The following is a 12,084-nucleotide window of genomic DNA, read 5'->3' on the forward strand; positions in this document are numbered from 1 at the left end:
AGTGATCTTTCTCCTTGTGTTTCTAACTAGTTGCCTCAGTCTCTCAGTGTGAAGGACATGAGAGAACATTATCTACCTCAGGCTAGTAGAGCCTTAGCTCACTGACTTTTTAAGCTGTCTTGTATTGGAAAGTGTGACAGAAACGTATAGTGTTATTTTGTAACACAAGTTCCAATTTTTTGTTTCTGGAAGTATGTGTATTAGTATGTTATTTAAGTTATTTCTAATAATCTTACTAGATTCATGGCCTGTTGGCATTTTGTCCTGTTGACTTTTAATTGCTTCAGTCGCTGTCATTTGTGCTGTGTTCCAAATCTGTTCTCAGTGGATGATTTCCTAATGTTCATTTAATCAACAGGCTCTTATTTTTTTTTTTTTTCTGTAGGCTTGAGGAGTTTAACTGATAACATCCTTTCAGCTCTTTATGCCTTTCCAAAACCAGTAACTGTTACCTTTTCCTTAGCAAGTTTACCTGCTCTGCATTTCCTCTAGTAATCACTGTATGTTCAATTTGAAGGAAGTTTTCAGTGCCGTATGGCTGTGAAACCTAGTTAGGTTGAATGAATTGTATTTTCTTTGTATTAAAAATCAGTTATTTTACTGAAGAAAGTCTGCTAAGTTTACCTGGTACTCTATACTCTTGACTAATTTTAATTTTACTCTATTTATTTTCCTTTTCTCCTTTGTCTTTTCTTAAAAACTAGGGTTTAAGTGTGAAATACTATCTGTTGATAACAGGTCAGAAAGGTGGATTATTGAGCTCTCTGTATAGTTGAGACTACTCTGTTTTCATATAACAAATTATTTCTATGGATCTAAGATGTGTTACTTTGTGTACTAGTTTCACATCTGTTCTCCTTGGTTTTGGGGAGAACAATAAGCTCTCTTCAACACTGAAAGGAAAATAATAACTTCCCATTTTCATTCTCTTTATTTCATTAACATTCCTCTCTTTGTGATGTACCAAGGTCCATCTGTTTCCTTACTAGTTAAAATGTGAGCAAATAGCTTAATTCTTGGTGTTAAGACTAAAAGTAGTTTTACCTTAGTCCTTTTTGTGTAGCATCACTGGTTCTTCCTTGTTTGTGACCAAGGAATCCTTGCTACTTCCTTTGCTACCAGTAGCATCTTAACATGTTCACTCTTGGAAACCCTTTGTGGGACAGCTCTTAACTGACCAGTGCTTTCTCTGTTCTCATGAACAGTCTCTTTCCTTCACCATTGATATCTTGTCTTTCAGCAGGGAAATGTTCCAGACAGAATGAACAGATTATCTGCTTCAGATATGGTCTTTTTATAGTTCTTGCATCTTGCATTTAAAAGAAATGGAGTGAGGAAAGCATCTGCCTTCTTGCTGAAGTTCTTTATTTAACTTGCTGAAGTTACAGGTTCACTGAATTACTACAGCTTCCCCTTTTGCAACTTAACATTTAATTTCATTCCTCTGTGTTAGTTTCATTGAAGAAAATCCATTGTAAAGTATAATTTATTAATGCCAGAATGCTTTGGTTATGAAAATTCTACTGACTACACACTCTGGCATGCTTTGTCCTTTAATTTGTAACAGGACTGCTGTATTGGAAATTTATCCCCATCAGTAGTTTTGTTCTTACAATATTAAAAATCTTTTATTTCCAAATAATTGTACATCAGACTTGAGTGGATGTACTAAAAGGTCTTACTGCTATCCTTTCCAAAAGCACTTTTGAAAGCAGATTGTAGCCACACTTAGAATAAAACTATTTGCACTGTACTAATCACTGAGTAGTCGTAGTTCACTGTTCTTCCAATTAAGTCTCTTTAATTCCCAGGGTTTTCTTGAAAATGGTCTTACAAATAATTTCTTGCTGGGAAGGATTAAAAAAACCCATCATCTTTAATAGTCTGTTGTTTTGTTTTTTCTTCTATTTCTTATTTTTCCCCTAACAATGGTGAGCAAATAGTTCTCCCATAGCATGCCTATTTTGCCTTTGTAAAGCAAAAAAATCTTCAAATCTTAGGCTCTGGGAGAACCCTGAACTCCTATTTATGAAGGACTTGAATTCGTTAGGAAGCTTGAAACTTTCATGTTTCCTTTGCTGGAGGAAGGGAAGGGGAAGAGCAATCTCTGTGTAAGTACTCTTTTCCCAGGTTTTTACTATACATCTGAAAAGCTTAATCTTGTCTGCATTTCCTTACCCTTTCCACCTGCCTCCCCAAGTGTCTCCCTGTAATACGGTGAGCTTTCTACATAAAAAAGCAGCACAAAGTTGTAACTTTGCCTTGGTTGTTGGATCTTGCTTAGCTTACGTTATTTCTGCTTTCTTAACTGTTGTGGTGTTAGTGTCACTCACTTGAAACTTTTTGTTTTCCATCTCTTTCTATAGAATACTTCTGTTAAGGATTCATTTCTGGAATAATGGGCAAAACAACATAAAGCTTGCATAGACTTATGTTCCTCTTTTGCTAATCCAGAAACTCATTTGACTTAACGGAAGGTACCCGTAGTAAGAAAATACCTTGTCAAATACCTGAAAGTGTTGATAGTAGGTGTAGCAGCCTCTGACACTGGGGGTGTGTGCAGGAGTGTGGGTGTGGATGTGTTGTAAGACCACAGGCGAAAGAATTGGACTTCTTGCCTTTGTCTCAGCCTGTAAGTTAGTAAGAAGAGTACTTACCTCACAGGTTTTTCCAGGCTTGGTTCATTAACTTTTTAAAATAATACTGGTGGCCTCTGGAAGGTGCTACAGAAGTGCATAGTGTTACTGGCTGCAGGCTCAATACCATTGTTTTTTTCTGGCACTGTATAGGCCTGCCACAGTTAGGGAAAGAATTTTGTTTGGTGTCTCTAAAGAAAATGCAAAAGTGCTTTGCTGGGGAGAATAGAAAGGGGCTTTCTGAAGAGGTGCTGAAGACATGAAAATTCAGAGTGGTGATTGGTCACCTCTGCTTGATTGACAGGTTGCAGGGAAAAACAAAAACCCATTTGTTCTGGCTTAATGGAACTGGAAAACAGAAAATGAGTATCAGGTAAAAATTCCTTTTTTAAAATCTTTGCAGTTCTCCTTTAAAAAGTGGAGTTTTTACACAAATCTACACCTCCCCCACTCCAATAAATTAGGAGTAGGAATTGCAGAAACAGGCAGTTGCTAAGTTGTGTAATGTGGGTTGTCTATGTCAGTGCGTTTCCTAGCGGGCAGGTGTTCTGAAACACCGCAGCAGCCAATGCTACTGGGCTAGCTTAGCAAAAAGGCAGAGGATTGGAAGAGTGTAGTGACTAAAGCCCTGAACTGGACCCAGCTCTCTGGTTAGGCTCATTAGCAGGACGTTCAAGGGGAAGCTTTTATTTTCACTTCCTATACTGTGCCTGCTTTGTGGATAAAGTCTGTCAGTTTCTACTACTATCAATTTGGCATCTCTCATGAGCATTATTACAAAATTTGATAATTAAATGAATAGGTTAAAATTAAAGTATGTTTTAAAATAACTTCTATCTAGCAGTATACTGTCTTACAGATTTTATAATAAATTTCAACATCACCACCACAGTTTTGCGAATCATAATTGATAACTATTTCTGGTAACTTAATTATTTTGTATGTTGATGTATTTCAGATTGAAGGACAAGGACATGGTGCAGTTTTTGACTGCAAGTGCTCTCCTGATGGACAGCATTTTGCATGTACTGATTCTCACGGTCACCTTCTGATTTTTGGCTTTGGTTCCAGTAGCAAATATGACAAGGTACAGTGCAAGATGAAAATAAAAATGTTTGTCTATGTTGAATGCGTTTGTGCAAACTTTCCTTCAGAGCTTCATTTCAAGAGGGTGTATCTTAACACAATTTTTGAGCCATTTATAAGGAGTATTTCAGATTCTGTTTGTTGACATTGAGCTTTCTTTCACTGTCTTTTTCTAAACTATGAAAACGTACTGTTAAGCTACTGTTTAAATGAGAAATTGAAAATTATTTAAAAACTTAAAAAAATTCATCAGTCACTGTCTACTCTTTTAAGTGACAATGTTACAAGTGTCTACTAAGGGATCAACATGGATAATGTGAATGAAGTGCAGTGGAAACAATAATAGTTGAACATTTTGCTTTAACTAATATTAAAAAAGGGGGCTAGGGGGCATGTAATAGAACTAATCCTGCCCTCTGTATTTTAATATTGCATAGGCTGGGAGACTGTTATTTACAATAAATGTACTATTTCTTCTAGTGATATAGTTTTATATTTGCTAGTGAAATTCTGTTGTGAATGCGTTGGTGCTTACACAACAACGTTCACCGTTACCGTGTAGTTAAGATACTGTGTCTTTATTCTAATGTTATAGTCTACATTGTGTATTCTAAGTGTGGGTGTCTTGCCACAGACTCTCATGACTATAAAGATACATGTTTGTTTTTTTCCTCTGTGGATGAATGTACCCTGTGAACCATGCAGGTTATCTAATTTGGAATGCTCACATGGTCCTAGTTCTTCTTTTACTACCCAGGAAACAGTGTGTTGCTTTTCCCTCTTTCTAAGACTGAAGCAGATGTATATGCTCCAGGATTTTCATTTCTGCTTTTGGTAGCTGATACTGGAAGCTTATTGATGAAATGCTGGCTTCTGGATCTTGCCTCCTGCTTTGGATCTTTGGACTCTGGCTGACCTTGAAAGCACTTTGGCAAACAGCAACACAGGGCTGAAGAAGGGAGACCAGAAGGAATTTTAGTCTTTGTCTTGTAAACCATTGCATTTCTTTCTGTAAACTCCCAGCTCTTATTTTGGTGCTCGTTTAAGCAGTATTTGCATATTCAGGATTTTTTTCTTTTCTTTGTCTTGTAACTATAATTTGAAGTACTTGGTACTTGGCTGCTATTGCTATCCCTCAGCTATTAATAGCTGGGCATTTCCCTTCCATCCCAAAGAAATAAACGAGGAGACAAACCACAAGCAAGGAAAACCAGGATTATTAAATAATTTTCAAGGTCTTTGTCTTTTGGAGTTCTTGCTCTTCGGAACTTTAAAGCCTGTTGTAACATTTTTTTTTTTCTCACCATGTCCAATGGGCTGTTCCGGGTTCATTTTTCCCTCCAGTCATCTTTGAAGTGTATACTCCTCTGCTACTCAGAAATGTTGGAAATTAAATTGAAACTGAGTCTTTTTGTCTCTACTGTGATGGACCAGGAATTTCCTTTACACTGTCACTTGAGAATTTACCTTGTGAGCGATTAGATCTGTTTATAGAATGAAAGGAATCGCTTTTCACTTCTTGAATTCTACAGATTTTTTCCTGTTGGAGTTTTGGGTGCAGCCTCTGAGAAAATGTGTACATTTTTTCACTTATTGGGTCATTTTAAAATTATCCTTTCCAGCTGTTACTGTGCCAGTGGTCATCTTGGTTTTCTTGGTCATAGAAGAAATGGGAGCAAATAGGACTTATATTTGTTACCTCTTTAATCTCATTTTTCATCTCTCTGAAAACTTAGCTTGGAAGTTTCTGGTCTCTTCCTTGTCTGGTTCCATCTCCCCTTTCCATTTCTGTCTGACTTTATGGAAAAATAAACCTACAGGCAGGTGGGTGCTGGAGATAAGGTGTTCTTTTTTTCTATCCTGCCACCCTCAGATACTTGTGTTTTTTTCAGACACTTTGTGAGAATATACTCTGGTAGGATCTGTGGGTTTTTTTGCTTTAAAGTGCTTTCCATCCATCTTGGGGAACGGTTTTTACAGAAGGGAGTGTGGTAACTTCTCCTGTATTCCGGCCTTTGGGAGTTGGACTCAGGACGGCTATAGCTGAGGTAGTGCTAGCTCTGCTGAGAGATCAGGCACCTGGTTTTCCACATGTATGTTTCTCCATCTTGTATTCTGACAGTATCTGTGTTTCCTAGTTGACTGGAACCACTGCCCAGGCCTTTTTTCCCCCAGTGTGATCTTGGCCATTATGAATGCAAAGAGGTGCTCTTAGTTTGTTTTATTTTTTCCTTTTTTGCTGACAGATGTTTTTGTGAGGTAACTCTGGGGATAGAGAGGGGCAGTGGGGAGGGGGAAGAATACATTTGCTACTTGTTTAGGGCTCCTTTGTTATTTGACCCAGTTAAGGGAACCTAGAGCCAATCTCAGCTGAGATTTCTGAGTGTGTGAAGGTCATCAGAGATGAGAGAGATGAGCTGAACTCACTGTCAATAGGACATGTGCACTTAAATAAGTTCTTGCTTAGGTGGAAGCTGGCCCAGGAATGCCTAACTGTCCTAAAGCATAAGGTGACTTTTTGTTGATTTTAAATCTTAGATTGGAATCGATCTCTGAGCTTTCTAAGGCTTTAGTTCCTGTAGACTGCCTAAACCACAGTTCTTTATTGCAAGTTAGCAGCTCCTGTGTGATGGATTAGTGCAGTAGCAGGGGGGAAACCTGTTTGCGTTTATGTAGGTGTGCCCATTTAGAGAAACTGGGTGTTCTGAATATGGATTGTAGTTGCTGAAAGAGAATCTATTTGTAGACCTCTGATCTTGTGGAAAGCTTTCCCACTGAATCCGAAGTGGAGTTTGAGAAGTCATCCAAGTGGTGATGTATCTTCTTCTTGTCGTTAATTTGATCTCTAATAGTACATCAAGAAATAGTTCTAATTTCTAATACTTTTAAATGCCTGCCTGTTGAACATAGCCATTTAAGATTCTCTAAAACATCTACTTCTTCTGATTTTTCTCAGGACTTGGAATAGCCTGAGGGTAAGATCATAGACCCAGATTCCAGTAGGGACATTCCAGTGTTCTACCTGACATTTGATCTGGACCTGGGTTCTCCATGAAATGCCATTCTTATCTCATGCAATAAAAAAATATTGTTTATTCTCTCTATTGTGCTTGATTGCAGTGCAGTGTACACAGAAGGGTAATTGCCAAGTCTCTCATGATTTTGCATCAGAGGCTCTTCTGGTTGAGGTCACTGAATCTAAGGAAGGATTTTCAGATACTCCCTTGCTTACCAAACCTGAAATGCAGACAACACTCTGTAGCCAAGTCACAGCACATGAAAACTCAGTCTGTATGATCATGCTATTAGAAACTCTTCTTTCTCAGTGTGGGAAGTACTTTAATAGGAAGATTTACACTAGATGAGGGTACTGGATACCCTACCATTATGATTCTACGGAAGACCCTAAGTTCTTCGAGAGGACATGAATCTTTATCCTCTCTTTGATGCCCTTCAGCTATTTGAGCTGAAGGAACAAAATTGTTAAGCAGGCCTTGATTCTGTCCGTCAGGCACATAAAAGTACTTTTATGATTGTCATTCAGCCTCTGTTAAGTTAACAAAGAATCTGGCAACAAGACCTCATCCAGTCAGGGGTTCTTACTGCAGTGGGATGTCACCTTCTTCACACGCACTTCACACCTTTTGAATCCCTGAAGTGAATTCTTTGTGATGGTATCTTTTCATGCATCTTGCCAATTTTCTTCCTGTTACTTTTCTGATGTTTGGGGGCTCTGGATCTCATGATTCCTATGATTTTATTTATGTATTTATTTATTTTTAAACCACTTCATGTGGATACATGTAGGCACTTGCTGATGTAACAATGGGCAGATGTTTGTCACCATATTTCCTTCCTGGTCTTGTCACATGCAAGAGAGAACTTTGTCATCGAGAGACCAAACCTCTGAGTAAATGATATAACCTGCCTTACTGATTTCTACATAACAAGTTACTGGAAACTATGTTATGGACAGTCATGGTAGAGCATTCACTTCAGAAATCAGAGCATGCTTTACGACATCTCAGGCATTCCTCCATCCATGCTCAAATGCCTGTCTTTAACGCACAAGACAAGATTTTCTTGAGATCTCTATGCTTTGAGTCAATTATTTAATAAGTCTTATGCCACATTGGAAATCTATTTTGTGTGAATGTTAGTTTTATGATTTTATTTTTACTTGTTCGAAGTTAAACGGAGTACATGACCTGCCAAGGGATTTTCTTGACAGTTGGGATGTATAGCATACACATCAGCTTGTCTTCTGTACACTTTTCTCCTTGTGGTTCACTGTCTTTCTGGTTGCATGATACTGAGATTCATGTATCAGCAAGGGACTATTTGGACAAAAATTTCTCAGTCTTGAGTGTCTGTGGAAAGTAATCTAGAATAAATTGAGAGCAAATGGACTGAAATAAAAAAATATGTATTTGAGCCTGAAGAATTCAACTTTAGATCATTTTCATTTTATCTACTGGAACTTTTTCCACATATCTGGCATTATAATAGGAATATATACATGTGACTGCTGATGTTAAAATATTGGGCAATGGTGTGATGTGATAAATATTATCCGGTTCCTCCTCTTCCTGCTCCTTAGCTCATAAGTCCATGACACAGTTTGTATTATCAGAATATATATATATATTCATATATTCAGAATATAGAAGAAAATTTGTAACATTTAATACTGCCCCATTCCCCTATTCTTTAAATGCTCCCCACTGTCGTACATGTAGATAATTTTTCTTGCTCTGTAATAGAGAAAAAAAAAATCAGAGTCATTAAATTTTCCACTTTAAACTGAGATAAGCAGATTGGCTTATAACTGTGTTTCTGCAAAAGTGAATAGTAACATTGTTAAAAACACTTTTGGTAGCTATTTCCTGTATGCTTTTTTTAATAGATTATTTAAAAAAATTACAAAATGACTTTGTTTACAGATAGCAGATCAGATGTTCTTTCATAGTGATTATCGGCCCCTTATCCGTGATGCCAACAACTTTGTCCTGGATGAACAGACACAGCAGGCTCCACACCTTATGCCTCCCCCATTTTTGGTTGATGTGGATGGCAACCCTCATCCTGCAAAGTATCAAAGACTAGTTCCTGGTCGTGAGAACTGCAGGGAGGAACAGCTTATTCCTCAGATGGGAGTGACATCTTCAGGTATGGAAAATTTTACTTCAGTACACAGTAGTCATTACCTTCAGATGTTCTACACTTTCACTTTCACTTCTTCCTTTTTCTTCATTTATGGGCATAGTAGTTCATGTAGTGTGGAAGAATTGCAGTGGCCTCAGCACTGACTGTGACAATTTCACTAACAATATTTCACAGATTAAGTCAGTAGTAGTTGATGCTATAATGCCAGTTAGCTTAGAGCTCATTTTGTTATTGGAACAGTGTGTGATGCTGAGTGAGCTTTCAGTTGATCTCTTTGGGGTAAGATTTCCTGCTTCAGAAAACCTAGGAAGTAGACTGATCTTCTGCAGAGCAGTTGTAACAGATAATACCTACAAGATGAGAAAGTTGAGAGGACACCTTAAACATACAAAAGCATCTTCCCCTTGAGACGAAGGAAGTCATTCAACTTAAGATGTGATAGTTTGGTTGAGAGCTCTGCAGACTTTATGAGGATACAAAACCTAGAAAGTTCTTTGACATTTGTTTTCTCCATGCACACAGTATGGGAGGAACATGTATATTTTGGGCCAGTGACTGGTTGTTGGAAAGGTGGCCCACATGGGTGGGGATGTAAAAACAATGCCTGCTTGTTACATGTCACTAGTTTGATATTCATATGAATGAGCAAACTGACTGGTTGAAAGTGGCTTTAAATGTTTTCAAGATAACCATTGTTTTTGAATATGCTTGAAAATACAGAAAAAGTGACTGTGCCTGTAAAGAGCTTTATATGTACCCCATATACTTAAGCATATTTTGTGTCAGACATTCCAGGAAGTTTAACTAACAGTGTTGTTACCAAAAGATCTCTTTATCCTCATTTGTAGACTAGAGGTTAACAAGCTATTGAATTCTTACATAAAAGCTCATTAAAAATTATTACTTACTTCCTCCAAAATTATAGGAACAAATGCTACCTGAGAAGGAACTGCAAGAAGGAATAAAATCCTTTCTGGCAAATGTATGCTGTGTTTTCTCTCATACCTTCTTAGCCAGTGGCTTTGAAGCTAAATTGATTTCCAAGGAAGGATGCGAATTTACCCTGTTGTTACAATTACAGCACAGAGCCATGACATTTTAAAATTCTCCACGTTTGAAAATGTCATATGCACATTCTTCAGTATAATACCTTGAAACAAGTCAGACTCTTCACAGACTCAAGACTTCAGACACAGCAATACTAAGTTTAATGCCGTGGCTGGATGACACATGAATGCCTATAGGAATATGATGTCCATAGTGTTCTGTTCAATAGCAGGAAGCCATCAGCCAGGCTGACAGCCAGAGATTTTGGAGAGACAGAAGATGTTTTTTCTACCTCTTTACACTTCAGCAACAATACATGCAGTCTTATGCAGAGCTAAGCTATGTTCATCTATTTCATATGTTTCCTGCCACTAAGGAAGCTTCTTGCATTCTGAAACTTTATTGTGGGATTTCATTGATCTCCTTCAGAGCACCGTCAATTCATTTCTTGTCAAGTTTTCTGTAGAGGCATGTGTGTAAGAGTAGGGAATTCAGGTGGTCATGCTTGATCTGCTGCTTAGATGTATGTGAAGCTCTTTTAAACCAAATTGTTTGAAAAAATCAAATACGTACCAGTGCCTTTATTATTTCATTAAAAAAACAAAACAACTTGCTGTTACTTGTGAAAGCAAAAATTCATAAGCTAGTCGCATAGAGAACATTAATTTTGTCTAGGTAGCAGTTTCCTTATGTAATATTATTCTTGGATTATTAGTATTTCCCAGTGTTTTCAGTAGACAGTTGGCTCATGAGATCACCAAATAAATCTGAGGGTCTTGTCACATGAATCGGAAGACATCCAGGTGTGGTTATACCAGAGCTCATTCCATGATTCCAAGCTTCTGCTACTTTAGGGAGGTTGACTTCAACCAGACTAACCTTGAAGCCCTTAGAGCACTTTCTTAACTGTTCTTTCTGCATACCATCATCTATTAAGAGACAGCTGCTTCTGTCTAGCCACATAATCAAACCTCTTCATAGCACAATTACTGTAATATTTTGTATTTGATCTTGCTAAATCCAGTTTATACTATGATACCTCTTCAAAATCATGCTGGAAAAATAATTCCTGTAACTTGTTTCTTTCAATATTGTCATCTCTCATTAAAAAGTTTTTCAAGTTCTGCTTCTCTTGACCAGAGCTTCTTGTTTGTGTAATGGGAATCTAAGTATTCTGTGTGGAGGTATCTGACTTCCTTTTCAAATGAATACTGTGTCCCTTGCCTTTTTCTCCATACCTTTCTAATTTTTGACCATGGTGAGTGTAAGAGGTTTTGTGGTGTTTATGTTTACATGATGTACTTTTTGCTTGCTGCCCAGAAACAGTTATCACCTTGTAATCACTTCTGTGAGACCTACCCAAAAGGAGATATCCTGGCTGTTTGACATAGCAAAGAAAATCAGCATTAGTTAACCTGTCTTCTTTATGCCTATATTGAACTCAGTCAAGCATTTTTAGTACTCACTGTTCTCCAGTATAGAAAATTAATTTCTTATTCAGTTAGACCTTCTCAATGTAGATCTTATGTTGAGGCTTACACTACAGTGTTTTATAATGCGTTTGTGACAGGCTAAGCATGCATTTGAACAATTTACATTGACTAAGCTGACAAACAGCAGTTGTATGAAGCTTCTGTGACTTGTTGGCATGTGATCAAATTTAAGCTTTTATTAGGAGTGACATGTGGTCATCTAGACCCTGCCCCAGAAAATGCCGTGCTCTCAATATTAAGCAAAAAGCTGTCTTGTTTAAAAAATGGCTGTTGCAGAAATATGCATTAGCCCACAACTTACATGTGATTATATACTGTACTTGTAAATTTCAAAGTTAAAACTTAGGTGAGTTGTTTCTAACATCTGTTTCTTCAAATCAATATTTGTGTGTTGTTCTTTTGTATATTTTACTTTACAGGATTGAATCAAGTTCTTAGTCAACAAGCAAATCAAGAAGTGAGTCCGTTGGACAGCATGATTCAAAGACTTCAGCAAGAGCAGGACCAGAGACGTTCCGGGGAGGCAGGAACCAGTAGTACCAGCCGGATAAGCAGAGGTAGGTTAGTGGGGGATGGGTGTTGTGGCTTTTCTATTGAAACAGCTGGGAGCTGGAAAATGTAAGGCACTTCATTGTGCATGATTTGTGCATTTTGTT

The 12,084-nt window shown here is 37.6% G+C and overlaps 1 protein-coding gene across 4 annotated transcripts in view; it reads left to right on the forward strand.

The window, feature by feature from the left end:
• PHIP (pleckstrin homology domain interacting protein) overlaps positions 1-12,084 on the forward strand; it is a 105,877-nt gene that overhangs the window by 50,447 nt on the left and 43,346 nt on the right. For all 4 annotated transcript variants that reach the window (XR_007888920.1, XM_051613752.1, XM_051613755.1 and 1 more), the window contains exons 16-18: positions 3,595-3,723; positions 8,666-8,891; positions 11,848-11,985. Coding sequence is in view for 3 of the 4 variants with exons in the window: in XM_051613752.1 (XP_051469712.1) it covers positions 3,595-3,723; positions 8,666-8,891; positions 11,848-11,985 (493 nt within the window). In the remaining variant the exon portion in view is untranslated. The remainder of the gene's footprint in view (positions 1-3,594; positions 3,724-8,665; positions 8,892-11,847; positions 11,986-12,084) is intronic.

This window comes from Apus apus, chromosome 3, assembly GCF_020740795.1.
Source record: "Apus apus isolate bApuApu2 chromosome 3, bApuApu2.pri.cur, whole genome shotgun sequence".
In the NCBI taxonomy this organism is placed as follows: domain Eukaryota; kingdom Metazoa; phylum Chordata; class Aves; order Apodiformes; family Apodidae; genus Apus; species Apus apus.